The sequence below is a fragment of the Budorcas taxicolor genome, chromosome Y (genome assembly GCF_023091745.1).
Source record: "Budorcas taxicolor isolate Tak-1 chromosome Y, Takin1.1, whole genome shotgun sequence".
In the NCBI taxonomy this organism is placed as follows: domain Eukaryota; kingdom Metazoa; phylum Chordata; class Mammalia; order Artiodactyla; family Bovidae; genus Budorcas; species Budorcas taxicolor.
The window spans coordinates 3,059,730-3,080,672 of NC_068936.1; the positions used below are offsets into that span (position 1 = coordinate 3,059,730).

General features: G+C 41.6%; 2 protein-coding genes across 2 annotated transcripts; both read right to left on the bottom strand.

Moving 5' to 3' along the window:
- Positions 1-6,646: 6,646 nt before the first annotated feature.
- Positions 6,647-8,269, bottom strand: LOC128071048 (zinc finger protein 280B-like; the record flags this gene model as incomplete). The annotated part of the gene is made up of 1 exon (XM_052664038.1): positions 6,647-8,269. A coding segment is annotated over exon 1 (1,623 nt), but the record flags the coding sequence as incomplete, so codon positions are not given.
- An 8,986-nt stretch (positions 8,270-17,255) lies between these two features.
- On the bottom strand, positions 17,256-17,762 carry LOC128071003 (heat shock transcription factor, Y-linked-like; the record flags this gene model as incomplete). The annotated part of the gene is made up of 1 exon (XM_052664000.1): positions 17,256-17,762. A coding segment is annotated over exon 1 (507 nt), but the record flags the coding sequence as incomplete, so codon positions are not given.
- Between the last annotated feature and the right edge of the window lie 3,181 nt (positions 17,763-20,943).

Sequence of the window (20,943 nt, forward strand, 5' to 3'; positions counted from 1 at the left end):
AGTTTATGAAAACTAGAAAATGTACCTAATGTGCTGGGAGGACAAACTGTACTTAATTAATTGACTTATCTAAGAGGATTTCCATCCAAACAGCCAAAAGTGCTTCCTGGTCTCTTCTTGCTGCCTGTAGTAAAACATGAAGGGAATTTTTCTAAAAATTTGGCAATTTTTCAGTCTTTTAAGACGACAGAAGATGTTAAAGTTAATGACTCTCAAGCAAGATCATATCCAGGGCATTGAGATTAGGTGGTCTAAATATAACATTTTACACCACCAACAGGCCAGTTCTTCTTCGTATTATTTTTTATAAACAAAGGTGTTCTAAAGGTGAGTGTGACTGTAAAATTGTTTGGTAAGCCTCAGAAAGCTGGAAGGGGATGCCTCATGGCATTATTTAGTCAGGCCAATACCCTCCAAAGAGTTTAGGGGTGTCACTCCGAGATCCTTTCAGTCACACAATAAGACTTCTACCAAGGTTCAGGGTGTTATCCCTCAGCTATCTCAGCAGAAAACCAAGACAGAGTAAGCCTTATTATGAAGACATGTGTGATTGTGGCTTTGGAGTGGGGTGCTTTGCCATGAACACCAGTAAGAGTATCAGGAGACACACCAAGGTTTTAAGATAACATATTTAAGTTCAGCTCGGACTGCAAGGACCAGCAATAGTGCAAAATAGGAGCTCTGGACTTCTACCTTCTACAAGCAGGAAGCAGGCTAGGGAGACTGTTTCATGTAACCATATACTAGCCACCTTTCACGCAACGGCATCACGTCAGGGGGTAGAGTTAAAAAATCAGAGACTGAAGCCGAGGAAGTTTCCAGGCCTTAAATACTAATCAAAGGACTGCCCACAAGAACCCATGGGATTTCACAACTGCTACTATTGACTCCCATCTCCCCTCCCCTTTCTGGAACAGGAGTGTCTATGAAGGTTATCTATGCCCAAACATACCACCACTGTATGTCGGCTGTGAAAGGGAGCAGATTTACTCATCTCTTTTGCTCACACATCCTCAGGTCTAGAGGAACTACACTTGTATAATTTGAACTGATGTGTTGGAGACTTGAGAGGCTCTTGGACTGCAAGGAGATCAAACCAGTCAATCCTAAAGTAGATCTCTCCTGCATATTCATTCGAAGGACTGATGCTGAAGCTGAAGCTCCAACACTTGGGCTACCTGATGCGAATAACTGACTCTTTGGAAGAGACCGTGAGGCGGAAAAAAACGAAGGTAGGAGAAGGGAACAGCAGAGGATGGGATTGTCGGATAGCATCATCGACTCAATGGACTTGAGTCTGAGCAAGCTCCTGGAGTTGACGGACAGGGGAGCCTGCAGGGCTGCAGTCCATGGGGTCGCAAAGAATACGACACAACTGAGCAACAGAACACTTGAGATACTGTACACGTGGACCCTGATCCATAGCTGGACCTGACTTAGACGACAAGGTCCTGAACTTCAAGTTAATGCTATAACAGATAAATCGTTTGAAAGCATTGGCAGGAAAATGCATTTTGGACATACAAGCATGTAAACAGTTTCCGGCCATCTGTGTACCACGCGGTTTTAAACTATGTCCACGGTTCCTTCCTTCTCCCCTTCACATGTGTGGTGGACTTAGTGGCTCACTTCTCATGTTAGAATATTGTAGAAACGAACAATGAAGCGTCTGAGACTAGGTCATAAAAGGCACTGCAGCCTCCTTGCTCATCCTCTTGGATCACTCACTCTAGAAGCCAGCTTAGTCATATCTTGGGAACACTCACGTAGCCCTTTAGAGAGGCCCATGTGAAAGAACCGAGGCTTTCTCCCAACAGCCAGCAAGCAAACTGGTTTCAACAGCTATGTGAGTAAGCCATCTTGGAAGGAAATCCACCGGCGCATGGCAAGGCTTCAGAGGATGGCAATCTCATGAGACACTGAGCCACAACACTCAGCTGAATTACTCCTGGATTCCCAACTTTCACCAGCAGTATGAAACTATATTGTTTCAAGCTGCTAGTTTTGGCTAATTGGTTATGCAGCACTCGTTCATTAATGCACTGCCAACTTTGGGCAATGCCTTTATTCAGGGCTGCCTGTCCATCTAGTCCAATCTAATCCAGAATCTGCTACTTCACTTTAGAAAACACAGCCCACCCTTGATTTGACCACCCTCAGTATCAGATCAAATATCATTTCACTCACCTGAATATCTTATCAGCCTTGCCTAGCCTCAGCAATGATCCTCTCAGTTGAGCCAGAATCCACCCTCACCCTTATAGTCCTCTTAATAAGTTTCCATCCACTGACACCCATTCTGTTATTGTTGTCCATTGCTTTTCAGTCTCCCATCTCTGTTTGTAATCCCATGGACCCACCCTGTTCCTTAGCTATAAATCCCAGCTGCATCCCTGCTGGAGTCAGACATAAGCTCAATCTCTCTCCCATGTTATAATACCCCCACTGTAGTACTCTTACCTTGAATCAAGTTTTCCTTACCACCTTTCGGAAGTGTTATGAATAATTTTTTAACATTGCCAAGTTCTGTTAGTAAGGATAATTCTCAAAGGAATATAGTTTTATACCTTACTCTCTATACTATATTCATTTGGGGGAACAAATATCTAAAATTAAAACATTTTATGTTTTCACCATACAAACAGAAAATATCTTTGAAACTACATTTACATATCTTAAAACATGTAGGAATCTGAAAAGGATGTGTGTATAGACATGTCAGTGGATACACACACATACCCTCAGAGCTCCAAGGAAAACTTAATTCTCAGCAAACGATAAATTAAAACATTCAGCCTGAAAATAGTGAAATCTTTGGAATCAACTTGCCAAAAATCTTAGACAATGAAATTTTAATTAGAAACCATGTATACATAAAAATATTTGGGATTCAGACAAAATTGCTAAATAAAGATAGGTCAATCCCTAAACCATCTATGAGAAGAAAAAAAAAAAAAAATCCTCAGTATCATGTAATAACCTATAATGGAAAAGAACCTACCAAAGAATAGATACGTATCTGCATAACTAAATCACTCTGATATACATCTGAAATTCAAGACTGTAAATTTAATACATTAACAGAGAAAAAAATTGTAAAGAAAGCTTCTAAAATACAAAGTTACAAAGGAAAAAATCCTAAAGAATGTAGAAAGTATATATGAATTGAAACAAAAATAGAAAACAACAAAAATAAACCTTGTTGGGATAATAAAGCAAGAGCTGCTTCTTGGGAAAAGAAAATCAGAAACATTGATACAACGGTGGCAAATCTAATAAGGGGTCAAGGAGGTTAATTATGGGATTCTGAGAGGATAATATTCAACTCTGAGTGGAATTACATTTGTTTCAGGAAAGGTCCAGTCAAGCAAAAACCTGGAGAAAGAAAGGGAAGGAAAGAAAGAGGAAGAGAGACAAGGGAACAAAGCAAGAAAAAGAAAGGAACGAACGGAGAACGAAAGAAAAGTAAATGTCTCAACAAATGTTGTAAACTATCCAATCAAACAATTCTCTTCAAGATCTAAAAACAGAAACGGAAATTTATTAAGCCAGATACTCACTCCTTTTGATGGTACTCAGAACAAGAAAGCCCATTTACACATCACTATTTAGAAGTTCAGAACTGGCCAACACCAATACGATTATTTAAAAAAAATAAAAATATGCCATGTTATTTGTAAAAAGACAGACAGCAGAAATAATTTTTTAAAAATTATTTCTACAAATACTAATTTTACTTACAATGTTTGGCAACATTAATAAAATAATAAATTTTTCCCGAAAGAACAAGCACAGCAGACAAGGAAATTCACAAAGGGCAGTAACAAAATAGTAATGTTGACAGATCTTCAATATATTCGTAAAGAAAACAAAGTGTCATTGTGTGAACAAAATATAGAGGTATCAATAGAAAAACAGAGGAAGCTCCTGAAAGAACTCAACTCACTATTAACTATCTTTAATTTGCAGGCACAGAATCTGACTCAAGTTAAATCTAAGAAGCAAAGCCCTGAGGTTATTATCTCTTCGTTTGTGTGTGTGTGTGTGTGTGTCTGTGTGTGTGTGTGTGTGTGTGTGTGAAAATTTAGGAAATTTAGGCTGGAGAGGGAAGAAGAGGATAGACTTCAAGTGCCTTGAAGGAGGAGGAGGAAAGAGAGGGGGTTGGAGATTTGATTGTGTTATTTGAACAGCATTGGTGAAGCTCAAACAAGGGAGGTAGCAAGCCATGCAGGCCTACGGGAAGAGCATTTCCCGAAGAACAGCACTTGCAGTCTCTGGATCGGGAAGAAATGGAATTTGATGGAGGAAAACCAAGGCCAGTGTTGTCAAAAAGAGTACATTCGTGGGGAAAATAGTAGAGTAGAAGGACAGAGAATGGAAGAGAGGAAGCAGTCAGGGACCATATTGCTGGAACCTTTTAATTTGGCAATAAATACAACTTGTCCTCCTTAGGAGCATACTTCACAGCAACTAACAGTAACAGTGTTGATAATACTCAGCAACAATAAAAACACATAACTAAAACATTTCGTATTTTTTACTACAGAAATCGAAGAAAGGAGATAAGAATGCAATAGTCTGCGTATTTATTTATACACAGAGTTTTCACCTGAGACCAGAATACACACACACTCTTTATACAACTAAAAGTGGTTTAAGCTGACACTCAGCAAAGTGCTTTGGCCCAAGTAAACTAACTGGAAAGGCCTAGTAAAATATTCAAAGTGCAAATAAACCAATCAAGCTTCGAGTAAATAAACACAATTTATTTGAATTTGAATTTACACTCAGGAAATTACCTAAAATGGAGACAATAGACTCACTACAGCTTAATCATCTGTAGTCCTTCCTCTTCAGTTCTGAGAGGGATGCTAACCCCTTGGTGATTATCACTTTCCAGCATTTTGTGAAAGCTTAGAGGACTTAAATAAATTGAGGAGAGGGGAGAGACAAAGAGGAGGAGAAAGGAAGAGGAAAGGGAGAGATTGCTCCTGGCATAGGTCTACAGACAGGATCCCAGCTTCCTTGAATGGTGCACAGAGACCGCTAGCTATCTGTGCCAGAAGTGGAGAAGGGGTGACATTCAACTCCAGGAGGAGACTCAACTCCAAGGACCTACAGAGGCAGCCAAGTGTGCTGATGTTCAGGAACCGATACTTAGAGGGTACCCCACAGGTCTGTGAAAGAGCCCTTGGAGACCGCAAGAAAAAAAGGTTTCCTCAAGTATAATCACAGATTAGATGGTTGGCGAGATTAGAGGAAGGATAACTCTATGACCTGATAATTACTGAAATACATGAGACAATTCTTGCACATCAGACTGTGTCAAGAAAGACTGAAACTCAATTAGTTTGATACAATGGGAAATTACACACGCCAAGAATTAGCTGTCAACGCTACTACATTTGTGTCCAAGGCAAGATAAGATACAAAACTGAAATCTTCACATGTTCAACTAGGGTAAGACACATGTAACTGGAAAATATAAGGAAGAGTTCTAAAAAGGGTTTAATCACCCTGGACTATTTTTATCCGCCATATTTACTATTCTTGGACAACTCCATTGTAGCTTAAGGGTAAGAGAACTCAATTTAGCCCAATTCAAAAGCTGAACAGATTTCCTGTGTTTGATCCTTTGCAGTTAAAACTATGGGTCCAGCACAAATCAAAGTGGACGTCAAGGCTCTCTTTCCTTTGGGAATTTTAACTTGCTTTGCTACTGTGTCTGACACAGATATGCCTACCTCATTGGGACTACAGGCCAGCCAACTGGCAAAGGGGACGCAATGAATCAAATTCCCCTTTTGATCACTCAACAGGAGGTCCACAGGCACCAGGTCTCATTCTATTAACTATCTCTGCTTCTCCAACTGCAGTCAGTGATACACAGGGCCTGCTTGATGCTTGCAAGGGTCTCTCACCAAACACAGGCATTTTAACCGTTGGCTTCCTTGAGATGTCCCTGGGCTAGGTAAACGCACTCTGAGACAGTGTTCCTTCTACCTTGGCTCTATGCCTGGAGTGAATGTATGCCTCTTCCTCAGCTGGGACAAGAAGCCACAGCTCTTCACTGATTAAATCCTGTGTCTGGTCCAAACTCACATCATAGCTTCTCCATCAACTTCTCCACTGCACGCTTTCAGAGCCAGGTTATCTTCGATCAGCCCAAGAGGCACTTCAGAGAGTGACATTCAAATCTGGCTATATAGCTGATACTGAGAACTTCAAGGCATGAAAACAGTTGAAAATTACGTTGCTAAAACACTCTACAGATTATATGTATACTAGAGCTTTCGAACTTACAAGTAACATCAGCTACCGAAATAGGTTCTTACTTTTCCTTTCTCCACTTCTCTCATTCTCTCTCTCTCACACACACGTGCACACAATCTTTTTACATGTTAAGACAATTATATGAAAAACAGATAATAGATTTTTAAATAACATCTCAATACGCAGATCAAACGACATTGTACTTCCTGTATTTAAAACAAAATCACATAAATTACCCATCGGTTTCCCTATATTTGATATTATTGAATAATGCTATAATTTGATCTTTTTGGTTTTAATGGGGTTTTTAACTTTGACTGAAATACTTGCTTCAGACTTACTGAAAGCAGAATTAACTTTTTTCTTCTTTTTTTGACCTCCTACTTTTAGATTTGGGGGGTGATGATTCAAAATCAGATGTGTTCACAGTAATGGATGCTACTTCCACCAATCCTGGTTGAAGGGGTTCCAGTGATACCTGAATAACAATTTTTGTTTCAGGAGACAATCCTTCTAGCTGCTTAGGCTTCTTAAACATTTGATGACACTGGGTCTTGTGCTCCCTTTCCTCTTTGGAAGTTAAAAACTGTAGCCGACATTTGGAACACTGGCGAAAACTCTTTTCCCAGTGCCCTCTATGATGATGTCCGTAGGCTGTTGCAGGTTTAAAAATTTTGAGACAAAACAGGCAAAGTAAATTCTGAGTGTCACCATGGTATGCTCTGAAATGTGCATCCACATCTGCAAAAAATGATGATCTGTAACTGCAAACCTGGCATACATAGGGCATTTCACCAGGCTTATGATTGTCTTTCATGTGCTCTAAGAGAACCTGATCTGTCTCAAAGGACAACTCACAGATGCGACAGACTGCGGAGGGCTCCTGGGGAGTGTGGACACTTTCAATGTGACACTGCATCTGGAAGGGAGTAGGAAACTGGCGGAGGCAGTGCCGGCAGGTGGTGTGGGTTTTCCAGCTGTCACCTCTCTGCCTCTCAAGTTCCAAATGGTGCTTCATGTGATTCATAAACTTGACATTTTTTAGAACTTTCAAGCAGCTGAGGCATTTAAACGCTGTGTGGGTCTTCGGTTCTGGCTGCCCAACTCCTATATGCTCTCCATAGTAGAAGTCACCAAGTAACACAGTCAGCTTTCCTTCTGTGGGATCACCAATTTTGTCTGGACTTGCTAAACTTGGAAAATCAGTTTTTGTCAGTCCATTTTCCCCTAAAGGTCTTACAGGCTTGCAATGAACACTGTCCTTTGGAAAAGGTGTTGGACAAGGTTCTCCATTCTGAACATGGCTTAGTGAGGTATGGACACGGTCCGGTGTGCTTTGCTGAGTGGTCACTGTATGAAAAATACCTGAAGGGGAAAAACCTAAAGAATGTTCCCCTATAATGCCATCACTGAGCTTAGGCCTTTTGGGATTTCTGCTATTTGTTTCACAAGTGGAAAGTCGCTTTGAGACATGAGGACTTTTATTCATATCTCCTGCAGAAACCGCTCTTTCTGCTGGATGCTGCAATGAACTTGTGAAGGTAATCAAAGAAGAACATGACTCCTTTGAAAAGCAATTCGGCACTCTTTGTGGTGAAATATTTTTACAATCAGCTTGAGACGGAGGTTCAATAATAATAGGACTATCTGTTGATCTTGATTCAGAGTCAGAAACTGGCAAGACAGCCTTTGCTTCTGATGTAGCAGTCACATGACTAGCAGGCTGTAATTTGTCAGCGTTACCTTTCCTGAAGTGACCATACCTTTTTCTCCTTGAACAAGAACCTGGGGTATCTCTGTTCAGTACGTTTGAAACGACTGGTTTTGAAGCTGAGCTCATCCCAACAAAGATCACGTCAGCATCTTCATTTGCATGTTCCACTCCGACCAAGATCACTTCATGATCATCATCATCATCTGCTTGTTTGGTTTCTCCCTCCCTTTTCCGTACTTCTGGCTCTTGTTCTTCTTCACGTAACATACATGGTAGTTCCATATTTTGAGTACTTTTTTATTCTTAGAGGGTGCGGCCACAAGTCCCAGGGCTTCCTTTATACAAACTGCCACCTAAGTATAAACATACTACATATTAGTTAAGTACAGAAAAATGGGCTATTTGATTATCTCCAAAACTCTAGAGTAGTTTTAAACATCCTTATCTTACAGACAAAGACACCGAGTGTCAACGAGACTCAGTGACAGCTGAAAAACCTATGACTACAAGTCTACATGGCTCTAAAATCATAAGCTTTGTCCCACGTTCACTTTAACCCCTTCTATTTAAAAAAATAAAGAAAAAAAAAAACCAAAAACCCACCACGACTGATCATTAGGTGAAATCACATGTAAAGGATGAGTATTTTTACAAAAGCACTGTTGTACAGCGTTCAGAAACATGGACTTTGGAGTCAAAGAAGATTAAGTTGGAATTCTAAGTTAACCACACACCAGTTGCATCTTCTTGGGCAAATTTATAACTTTTAAAGGTGTTTCTGTCTCTTAAAGACAAACATGCTTATTTCTTAGACTTAAGGTTACCAGCTCTTTTTAAAAGGCATCAGCTATTCAATGGCATCTTGTTTTGTAGTAAAATTTGAAGAAAATGTATCTTAAATGCACATTACACCTGATTCACAAATTCTAATTTCATAAATGTTAACAAAGAAAATAGGTAGCAAATTCAAAGTATAATCTATCTATACCTAGTTAACAAACAGCATAATTCAATGTCAAGCACTTAACACAGGCCTAGGAAATTGAGAATGAGCTCTCTTTGATAATCTCACCCCAATTCCACACCGATATATCCTAAATTTCTCCCTCTAATCCTGGCTAAACTTAAATCCAGCAATGCTTCATCCTTCATGCCACAGGTCTCTTCCCCACATAGCAGGCAAAGTGATGCCAGTATTTCTCTCATACCAATATCAGACAGAGACATCACACACACACACCCTGATATCCCTTACGAATACAGGTGAAAGAGTCCTCAACAAAATACTGGCAAACGAAATCCAACAACATATAAAAAAGACTGTATACCATGATCACATGGGATTTAGGGAGGTATGCAAAGTTGCTTCATTATATGAAAGTCACTCAACATTATGCCATTTGAACACAATAAAACAAATAACACATCTGCCTGAAGAAAAAGCATTTCCCTGAATCTAGCACCTTTTCAGAACCGGGCTTAAAAGAACACTTAATAATTAAGAACAGAAGAGAACTTTCTCAATCAAAGGGCACCTGTAAAAAGACCCACAGCTAACATCACACTTAATAATGAAAAACTGAAAGCGTTCCCTCTAAGACTGGGAACAACACAAGGAAGTCTATTACACACTTTGGCTCAACATTATACTGGCAGTTCTATAACCAGAGCAATCAGGTAACAAAAGAGAAATGTTGCTGTTGTTTAAAAAAAAAAAAAGAAAAGAAAAAACAAAAACAAAAAACAGCCTTCAGAATGGAAAGGAAACAGTCAAAGTATATTGGAGATAACATACTTTTGTATATAGAAAATCTTGAAGAAAACACAAGTATCAGAATTAATATAAAGCTTGCAGAATAGAAGACAAATATTTTAAAAGTCAACCACATTTTATACAGTAGCAACACATGTTGTTAAGTAAATACTTGAATCTACACTAGCATTAAAAAGAATACTTAGGAAGTCAGAAAGAGAAAGACAATATATTCTTTGGAATGGCTGAGTAATACTCCATTGTGTATATGTACCACAGCTTTCTGATCCATTTATCTGTTGATGGACATCTAGGTTGTTCCATGTCCTGGCTATTATAAACAGTGCTGCGATGAACACTGGGGTCCATGTGTCTCTTTCAATTCTGGTTTCCTCAGTGTGTATGCCCAGCAGTGGGATTGCTGGCTCATACGGCAGTTCTATTTGCAATTTTTTAGGGAATCTCCACACTCTTCTCCATACTGGCTGTACTAGATTGCATTCCCACCAACAGGGTAAGAGGGTTCCCTTTTCTCCACACCCTCTCCAGCATTTATTGCTGGCAGACTTTGTATGAATCAATTCTAATGGGATGGATGAAACTGGAGCCGATTATACACAGTGAAGTAAGCCAGAAAGAAAAACACCAATACAGTATACTAACACATATATATGGAATTTAGAAAGATGGTAATGATAACCCTGTATGAGAGACAGCAGAAGAGACACAGATGTATAGAACGCACTTTTGGACTCCGAGGGGGAAGGAGAGGGTGGGATAATTTGGGAGAATGGCACTGAAATATGTACACTATCATGTAAGATAGTCGCCAGTCTATGTTCCAGGCAGGATACAGGATGCTTGGGGCTGGTGCACAGGGATGATCCAGACAGATGATATGGGGTGGGAGGTGGGAGGAGGACAGGATTGGGAACTCGTGTACACCCGTGGCGGACTCATGTCAATGTATGGCAAAACCAATACAGTGTTGTAAAATAAAATAAAGTAAAAATAAAAATTAAAAAAAAAAGACAAAGACAAATCTCGTATGGTATCACTTACATGGACTCTAAAATATGACACAAATGAACTTATCTATGAAACACAAACAGACTCACAGAGAGAGAGAGCAGACTATGTGATTCCCAAGAGGGGAAAAGTGGGGCAGGCATAGATTGGGAGCTGGTGATTAGCAGATGCAAACTGTAATATATACAATAGACAAACAAGATCGTACTGGATAGCACAAGGAACTATATTCATAATTTGTGAAAAACAATAATGGAAAAGGGCATGAAAAAAATTGTGTGTGCATATACACACACAATTTACATATGAAGGAAAGGAAAGGACAACTGTTGGCAAGCACGTACAGAAACTGGATCCCTGTGTGTTATGGACAGATTTTAAAATGGTGCAGCTGCTACAGAAAACAGTTTAAAGGCTCCTCGAAAAATTAAAAAACTGGAGCTGACACACGATTCAGCAATTCCACTTCAGGATATAAATTCAAAAGAAGTTAACATGGGGTCTTGGGATATCTGCACAGCCGTGCTCACAGCAGCACGAAGCACAACAACTAAGAGGTGGAACCATCGAAATGTCCATCAAATGTGATAGATACATACAATGAAATATTATTTAGCCATATAAAGAAAATTCTGTCACATGCTACAACATGCATGATCATTTCAGACATCAAGCCAAATGAAATAAGCCAGTCATACAAAAAGACAAATACTGTAAGTTTCTACTTGTATGAAATAGCTAACACAGTCAAGCAATCGAGAGGAAACAAAAAAGAACGACGGAGTCCACGGTCTAGGTCAACAGGCAAGAAAAGAGCAGTTGCTGTTTAATGGGACAAGTGATGGGCACAGAGTTTCGATTTTGCAAGATGTAAAGGTGTAGAGATCTGTTTCATAACAATGTGATAAGGAAGTCCCTGGTAGTTCAGAGGTTAGGACTCCACAGTCTCCTGTCAGGTGCCTGGGTATGATCCTCAACCAGGGAACTGTCATTCAAGCTGCATAGCACAGCTAAAACAACGACAACGACAACAAAACAACACTGTGACTATGTGTGTGTATATGTGTTAGTCACTCAGGTGTGCCCGACTTTGCATCCCCATGGACGAAAGCTCAGCAGGTTCTCTTCTCCATCGGATTTGCAGTGGCTTGCCATTTCTTTCTCCAAAAGGCTGATGAAAGTGTGTGAAATACTTAGCATGCAAAAATGGTTAAACTGGTAAAAATTTAAGTTAGATGTTTTCTACAACAATTAAAAAAAGAAAAGCTTTTAACAACCAGGAAAAGAATTTGAATAGACATTTCCGACTCTTTGCAACCCCATGGACTGTAGCCTATCAGGCTCCTCCATTCATGGGATTTTCCAGGCAACAGTGCTGGAGTGGATTACCTTTTCCTGCTCAAGGCGATCTTCCAGACCCAGGAATTGATCCCAGGTCTCCTACATTGCAGGCAGACACTTTCCCTTCGGAGCCACCAGGGAAGCCCCTAGCAAAATGTAAAGCAGTCTCACTGACATACTACTTCACACCCAATCAAAATGACGAATAATAACAAGTGCTGCAGAGGACGTGGAGAAAAGGAATCTTCAGATATTGTTGAGGTAATTGCTGTAAAATGGTACCACCACTCTTGCAGAAGTGGTTTGTCAGTACCTCAAAAATTAAATATAGAGGAGCCATATGATCCAGGAATTTCCCTCTTTTGTACATATCCACAAACACTGAAAATGTTCAGTCCATGCAAAATCAGTGTTCACAGCAACATTACTCACTATAGCCACAAAGAGTACACCATCCACGTATTACCCAACATTGACGACTGGATAAACAAACTGTGGTATATGCTCAAAACGGACTGCATGGAAGCCATTTACCATATGCAGCCATAAAAATAAAACAAAAACATTCACTGCTATACAGCCATGAAATGGAGGAATCTTGAAAGTACACAAATGAGGGGACTTTCCTGGAGATCCAGTGTTTAAGACTCTCCACAGGTGCCATCCCTGGGCTGGGAACTAAGATCCCACATGCCACAGAGCTAAATAAATAAATATTGAAAAAGAAAATATGACATCTGAATCAAGCCAGACACAAAGGTCACACTTTGTATGTGGGAGAACTGTAGGTGGAAGAGAAGCAGGAAAGAGAAGCACTCTGTAATCCAAGTGAAACATTTTTTTCAGGGAGGAGGAAATGAGCTAGTCTGATAAAGGATGCCAATAAATTAAATAAGATAACAACTAAAAATTGACCACGGAGTTAAACATTTGAAATTCACCTGTGGCCTTGACAAGAGCGGCTTTAAAGGAAAATGAGAGAACTCGAGATAACAAAGCCTAGGAACAACTCTGCAGAGGTCTATAATAAGCAAACATGAAAAAAAAGCAGCAGAAGCAGGATGTGTCACCCAAAGATGGATTTTTAACGACAGGTCACATTATAGTCAGTCTGTTTGCTGATGGGAACCATCCAGAGAAACAGAAAACTTAATCCGGGACAAAGAGGAGACTTGCTAGAAGATCAAGAAATGAGTAGGTCTAGAACTGAGTACATCAAGAATTGAGTAGATCAAGCCAGAGAGCACACAAGCTGGAGAAGGCAATGGAAACCCACACCAGTACTCTTGCCTGGAAAATCCCACAGATGGAGGAGCCTGGTAGGCCGCAGTCCATGGGGTTTCGAAGGGTCGGACACGCCTGAGCGGCTTCAGTCTCATGCACTGGAGAAGGAAATGGCAACCCACTCCAGCGTTCTTGCCTGGAGAATCCCAGAAAAGGGGGAGCCTTGTGGGCTGCTGTCCATGAGACCGCACAGTCGGACACGACTCAAGCGGCTTAGCAGCAGTAGCGGCACACAAGAAGGCTACACAAGCCAAATAATTTGCTCACATTGACAGAGCTGAGGTCATATGAAACAAAAGGCTGGCATGGTGGATTAATGGGTACGGTAACCAGCCTTCAAGTGAATCGAATCTCCTGATATTCCCACCGCTGCGTAGTTCTCTCTCAATCTATCACAGGGTTGACCTGTGAGACTAAGCAAATACACAAGTGAAGATGTGTAACATCTGAAAGAAGACTCTGCACTTTATCATGGGTGCAAGTGCTTTCCTGAATCACTCATTCTGAGAAAAGACAGCAGCCTCCACAAGAGAAGCCCCTTGGAGAGGCCCACAGAAGGAGGAACTGAGGCTTCATGAGTACAGGCAAGTGAGAGAGCGTAGATTCAACAAGCTAAGTCTTCAGAGGTGGCCAAGCCAGACAAAAGCTTGACTACTACCTCAGGAGAGATCCTAGGCCAAGAGATAACAAGTGTGAAGTTCTTTCAAACTATTCAATTTTGAGATCGTATGTACAACACAAACATTTCAAGTTATAATACCATTCACATCATACTTACACACAGAAGAGTTCTCCTATAAATATAGCAAAAATTAAAAAAACAGACACACAGACACAGACACACACACAGACACACACACACACACACACAGACACACACAGACACACACACACACACACACACACCAATCCAAAGCACCGAAACACAGGAGTTGCCTGGCAGTCCAGTGGTTTGGTTAGGACTCAGTCCTCTCACTGCCAGGATCCTGTGTTCGATCCCTGGTTGGGGAACGAATATCCTATGAAGCCACATGTTGTGACCAAAACAAAACATGCTGTGAAGTTCAAAGCTGTACCAGCAAGATAAGTATACAACACAGCTGTAGGCACAAGTTGCTGGGCATAGGGCTTCCTATGATCTTGTTTACTCGCATTAAATGAACTCAGATGGTGCCTCACCCCCATCCAGTGGAGTTCACTTACTTGATGAAAAAAAGCCCTTAAGGATACAGAAATGAGCAAGTAATCTCACGTGAACATGTTAAATCACAGGACATTGTCTCTGAATGAACCACTTGATTCATTTATTCATTTGGCCATGCTGTTTGGCTTGTGGGGTCCCAGTTCCCTGACCAGAGATTGAATCCAGACCACTGCAGTGAAAGCCCAGAATCCGAATCACCAGGCCACCAGGGAACCCCCACACCTGCACTGCTTTGCTTTCCTAGCTAAAACCTTAGGATATGTGCATTGCCCCATTTTAGCCTCACCAAGTGGTAGGAGTCAGCTCTACACAGCTTAAGACCCATGGTGCTCTTACTTTTTTTCTTTCAAGAAGGCAGGAGAAAGCAAGTCACCCTGCCTGTTTTTAAGCTTGCCACTCCGAAAGCTGCAAACCTGAAACCATGATTGCCCTGAAGTCAGCACCCGCAATCAGGGTCAGGTAATCCCCAATCAGGAATACTCTCTCTCAACACCAACGTGTCAGCCGACGAATGAAAGGAGAAAAACGGAAAGTAAGAAAGCCACAACTTTGTCCCTTATTGTAAAGATGTCTGTCACCTTACCTCAGGGGCCCACTGAAATCCTGAGCGCTTCAGACCTACCAGGCAGCAAACGGTCACATCCTGGGGACAAGCAGAAGAAAAGCTCAGGGTGAGTCACCTGTTCCGGGAACATTCTATCCCCCCAGGCCCTACCTGGTCCTACCCTACGGATGCTGACCAGGCGTCTCACACTCAACCAGACCAAGTGATTGAACTCCTTTGCCCTGAGCTTCTTCCTCCCACCTCCCTTCTCTCAGTAACAAACAAACAAATACCTCATCTGCCAACTTCCCGAACCAAAGGCCTGAATCTCGGGGCCCCCAAGGACGGGGCAGCCCTGGAGTCCGAGGAGAGGCAAGAGGAAACAGGAAAACGACCAAAGCACCAGGGCAGTGAAGAGGCCACTAGATCGATTTTTTTTCTTCTTTTTTTTTTTGCTGCGCCCGCCTGACTGTGCCTGGGTGCAGAACCAGCTTGGGCCGTGAAGATTTGTGCCTGTGTGTTTAAATACATTAGGTTCCACAGGAGAGCTGGGGGTGGTGCCGGGGGCCGTGCCGGGGGCCAGGGGCCCAAGAGGCCCTTTCCGCGAGCTGGCTTGTCCCACCCCTGGGCAGGAAAGCTGCTGGAGAGCAGAGCCCGCCCAGACTAGAGAGGGGAGAGGGTGAAAGGAGCCTGAGGCCTGTGGGTCCTGCCGCACGCTCCCTCCTGAGGGCCCGCGGGCCCTCACCAGCCGCCCCGCCGAGCAAGGCCTTGTGCGAGTGGGGACCAGAGAAACCCTCCCTTTAGCCGCCAGGCACCGCTTTGGCTGAACCACGCTCCAGTCCTTACCGGTCCCCGTTGATGGAGGAGACAGAACTGCCTGCGGCTCACCTGCCCTAGGCAGTTCCCAGATTGAGCCTGAGGAGGCGAGCCTGAGGCGATGAGGCCTCCTCAGGTCTGGGGCGCCGCCTCAGCTCCCCCTACAGGCGTGCGGGCTGCCCCCGATGATTGGCTGCCAGGTGTCGGCGCCTGCAATCTGATTGGCCGCGACGCCGAGTTGGGCGCATGCACGGGCGATGAACCCTCCCCCCGCCCCTTCACCCCGTAAAAGCACCCGCTGGAGGCGTGGTCAGCCTGAATGTGAATCTCAAGGGTCTTGGGTCAAGATTGCTCAGCTCACCAAACGCGAAGAAAGAAAAAACATGGCACAGTCGCCAGGGCACAGGGCTGAGAACGGCCTCCGAGTCTACCAGGGGAGTCCAGTGATGGTGTCCAGCACTCACAGCCCAGATCTTGACGCCCCCTCCTTTTGGAATTACATTTCAATCAAGGCAGGGCAGCCTGCCCCTGTTTTTGCACTGTCTATTGTGAGCTGAGAATGAGCTTTACTTCTTCTTCTTTTTTTTTTAATTTTAGAGCTTTACACTTTTAATGGCTGAGGAAAACCGAAAGAATTTTATTTTCTCACGTGGAAATTGTGTGAAATTCAGTTTTCGGAGTTCTTAAAGTTGGAACAGGGACTTGCCAGCTTCTTTGGTTATTCTCTATGCCTGAAAACTTAATTAATCGTCAATGATCATATTCGCAAAGCCTAAATTATTTCTGTTTTGGCCCTTTACAGAGTGTTTTTTAAATGCCCTGTTCAGCTGGAAGTCTCCTAGTAGTCATATGGGAGAATAAAGTTTTGGTTTTGTGACAATATTTTCTTGTCTATTATATTCATTTTTCATTCTTTACTAATTTCATTCCTTCATATCGCTAAAAGTTTCCTTTAATGGAAGCAATGAAATAACATCAAATAAAATACCTCTGTTGGTAGTTTTCACAGGTAACATGTTAGAACGTATATGCTCAACTAAAAATATGTTGTGTATATACAGTAAATACCACTTTAAGTAGCTTCAGAACTTGTATCTGGTTTCAAGTTACTAGGAAGGTTTGTTAAACATCCAATATTCTAACCTCCAGCTGTTCTCAACTTCAAAAAGATAAAACTTTTTCAATAATTTGTTACCTCAAGTTTCAACTCCGTTTGAGCCACATATATGAACACGCTTTCTAGGTCACATGATTTAATCTGACATATTGGCGATAAGTGAAAATTTTGGAATACCTTACGCAAAAGAGAGATGTTGTTTTCTTCTTCCAGAAAGACAGGTAGTGAAGCCGATCTTTGAACGGTTTGTCGGTTTTTATTAAATCCATAAAGATTAAGCTGTCGAATTAAACTTTTCGTGCTCTTGGTTTCAAATATTCTGAAAGGCTCCTTTCTTTCCAAGACTTCTTTCCTAAAGAGTTCTTCACTGATCACTCTACATGTGCCTGTCTCATCCCACCAAATAGACTCAAACTGATCACTTTCAACTATATTCCAAAGCTTTCGTGGAAATGTGAGTGAAAGAAAATCATTCACATCATCTGTTTCAGAGACAGAATATGTGTAGTGTGGCCTTTTGATCACAAGATCCTCAGACAAAGCCTGAAAAGCACATTCTTCACTCATAGATCTCAAAACTGAGTCCCCAGGTGTATAATCATACCAATAAGATCTAATGGAGGTTTCTGAACCAGTGGATTCATCTTTAGGAGGTCCATCTTGAATTTCTGAAGAAATATGTGCCATCTCAGGGAAAGCTTTCTTCAGATAATTTTCTCATTTGTCTGCTTTTACACAATGCAACTTCAAATGATGTTTGGCTGGCCTACAGAGAGAAACTCTCTGGACAAGCACAGAGGTCCTCCCAGTCAAACAGCTGTGACATCACAAAATCACTGGTCTCCTAGCAATCGAAGGTTAGTTGTGACATGACAAAGTCACTGGTCTCCTAGCAATTGAAGGGTAATGTTCAACCAAGTGTTTACTTCAGCATCAACTTCAAATACAGACTGCTGACAGAAATAGTAACCAAAACCATGAAGCATGCAAAATCTCATTACTAAAGTTGTTGGCTTTTTTTTGGTTCCTGTGTTTGGGATGGCCTTTCTCTTTCTGGCAGTTTGTGGTTCCTCTTTATTGTGGAGGTTCCTCCCTGTGGCTGGGGTTGGACGAGTGGCTTGTCAGGTTTCCTGGTTAGGGAAGCTTGTGTCAGTGTTCCGGTGGGTGCAGCTGCATCTCTTCTCTCTGGAGGGCAACGAAGTGTCCAGTAGTGAGGTTTGAGATGTCTATGGGTTTGCAGTTTGGGCAACCTGTATATTGAAGCTCCGGGCTCTGTTCCTGTGTTGCTGAAGAATTTGCATGGTATGTCTTCCTCTGGAACTTGTTGGCTCTTGGTGGTGCTTGGTTTCAATGTAGGTATGGAGCTTTTTGGATCATTTCTTTTTCTTTTTAATAAATTTATTTATTTTAATTGGAGGTTAATTACTTTACATGATTGTATTGATTTTGCCATACATCAACATATGTCCGCCACAGGTATACACATGTTCCCTTTCCTGAACCCCTTCCCTTCTCCCAACCCGGACCATCCCTCTGGGTCGTCCCACTGCACCAGCCCCAAGCATCCAGTATCATGCCCTGAACCTGGGCTGGCGACTCATTTCATATATGATATTATACATGTTTCAATGCCATTCTCCCAAAACATCCCACCCTCTCACTCTCCCACAGAGTCCAAAAGACTGTTCTATACATCTGTGTCTCTTTTGCTATCTTGCATACAGGGTTATCGAAAACTCACATCAATAAATCTACTTTATTTCTGAAATAAAAGTGATGTATCATCCTTCTATACACACATTCTTAATATTCAGTCCTGTTACCCTAGCAGACTTGGTCTACTTGCTTCTGTACAAAAAAATTTATGAATTGACTGTGGGTTTCAGTGGGGGGAGGGGGGGGCGGGAAAGTGCTTATTGTAGGACCAAGCAAGGTGTCTTAGCAGCTGGTGCTTCAAAGACGCAAATCCCCAAACACTGTCAGGGGAAATATTTTAATGGCTGAGTGAGGGTGGAACATGGGGTCTGTGATCAATATTGGGACATTCTACTAGTGGCCTATTACTGAGGATATTGGGAGTCCACATCATTGACCGTCTAGTTCCAACTATGCACTTAAATTTCAGCCTGGTTTGGGCTTTAGCATCTCTAAAATTGTTCACAGGAGATTGCTCAGAATGTCATCGATGGTCCTTGCTGCTGCTGCTAATTCGCTTCAGTCGTGTCCGACTCTGTGCGACCCCAAAGATGGCAGCCCACCAGGCTCCCCCATCCCTGGGATTCTCCAGGCAGAACACTGGAGTGGGTTGCCATTTCCTTCTCCATGCTGGCCCTTGAGGAGCGACTAAAGACCCTTGAGGTTGACTAGTGGCTAAATCATTATTATTGTCTATCGCTTGATTACTTTCCTTAGTTTCTGTCTTTTCTAGCTTCTCCGATTAAAATTACTGTTGAACATGAGGACGTCTACAGTCTCCTACCTCTCTCTCTCGATGTCCATGCTTTTCAGTCTTAAGAAGGGACTGCTTAGTACAATAAAGGAAAACAAGTCTCGGACTTAGAGCTCGATCATAAATATGACACAAAATCTCAGTGCAGGTTCAGTTTCTTTTTCAGGTTTCCCAGCTCTTGGAGTGAGTGAGTCAGCAACAACTTTGGCTCTTTCCTGTTGAGATGGAGCATGGAGTTGGAAATAATTCTAAAATCTAAGCTTGCTATCAATAGTTTATGATATGAAAACATCTCTCTATTTTATATATTATTTATATATATTTCTGTATCAGTATTTTGTCATGAAACTGGACAAACATTTGAAAATGGGTATATATTTATGAAACGGAGAGAGGTGAGTGATATAAAAGAGTCCTCATATTTTACATGCGGCCAAGAAAACATATTTGGAAGTATTTCAACTTACATAATATTCAACAATCGAGTAGAATTTGAATCATTCTACATTTGGGTTTTATTTTTTTTCCCATTTCTATTACACCTAACATGAATTAAAAGCCATTGCACTTTTTTTCATACACACACTCATGCATAGACAGGTGTATATATGTATAGATGTCAAAATATAATTTTAGGCAACTTTATGTAGGTGACCACACTCACTGCTAGCTCCCAAGATCGTAATAAACTGTTTGGGAAGCCCTACGTTACTTAGTATCTTTCTGGCTGAAACATTCCTATCTTGTTGCTGAAAAGCTCTCCTTTCATCTAGCTCATTTTCCACTCTTCTTTCTGTAATAAGAGTTAGGGCTCATACTTATGAGGGCACCTTGAACCCAGAAAATTGCAACTCAAGCTTACTTAGTGATATTGTTCAAAAAATGCTGTTGTTTTCCTCACGTTGGACACAATTTTATTTGATTTATTTCTAATATAAATTTGTTTATTTTAAGAGTAGTCTAATTGCTTTACAATATTGTATTGGTTTTGCCATACATTAACATGGATCTGCCACAGGTATACACGTGTCCCCTATCCTGAAAACCCCTGCTACCTCCCTCCTCAAACCATTCCTCATGGTTATCCCAGTGCACCAGCCCCGAGGATCCTGTATCACGCATCGAACTGGTCTGGCGATTCGTTTGACAAACAATATTATACATGTTTCAATGCCATTATCCCAAATCGTCCTACCCTCGCCCTCTCTCACAGAGTCCAAAAGACTGTTCTATACATCTGTGTCTATTTTGCTATCTCACGTACAGGTTTATCATGACCATCTTTCTAAATTCCACATATATGCGCTAGTTTACTCTATTGGTATTTTTCTTTCTGGCTAACTTCACTCTGTATAATAGGCTTCAGTTTCATCCACCTCACTAGAACTGATTGAAATGTATTCTTTTTAGTGGCTGAGT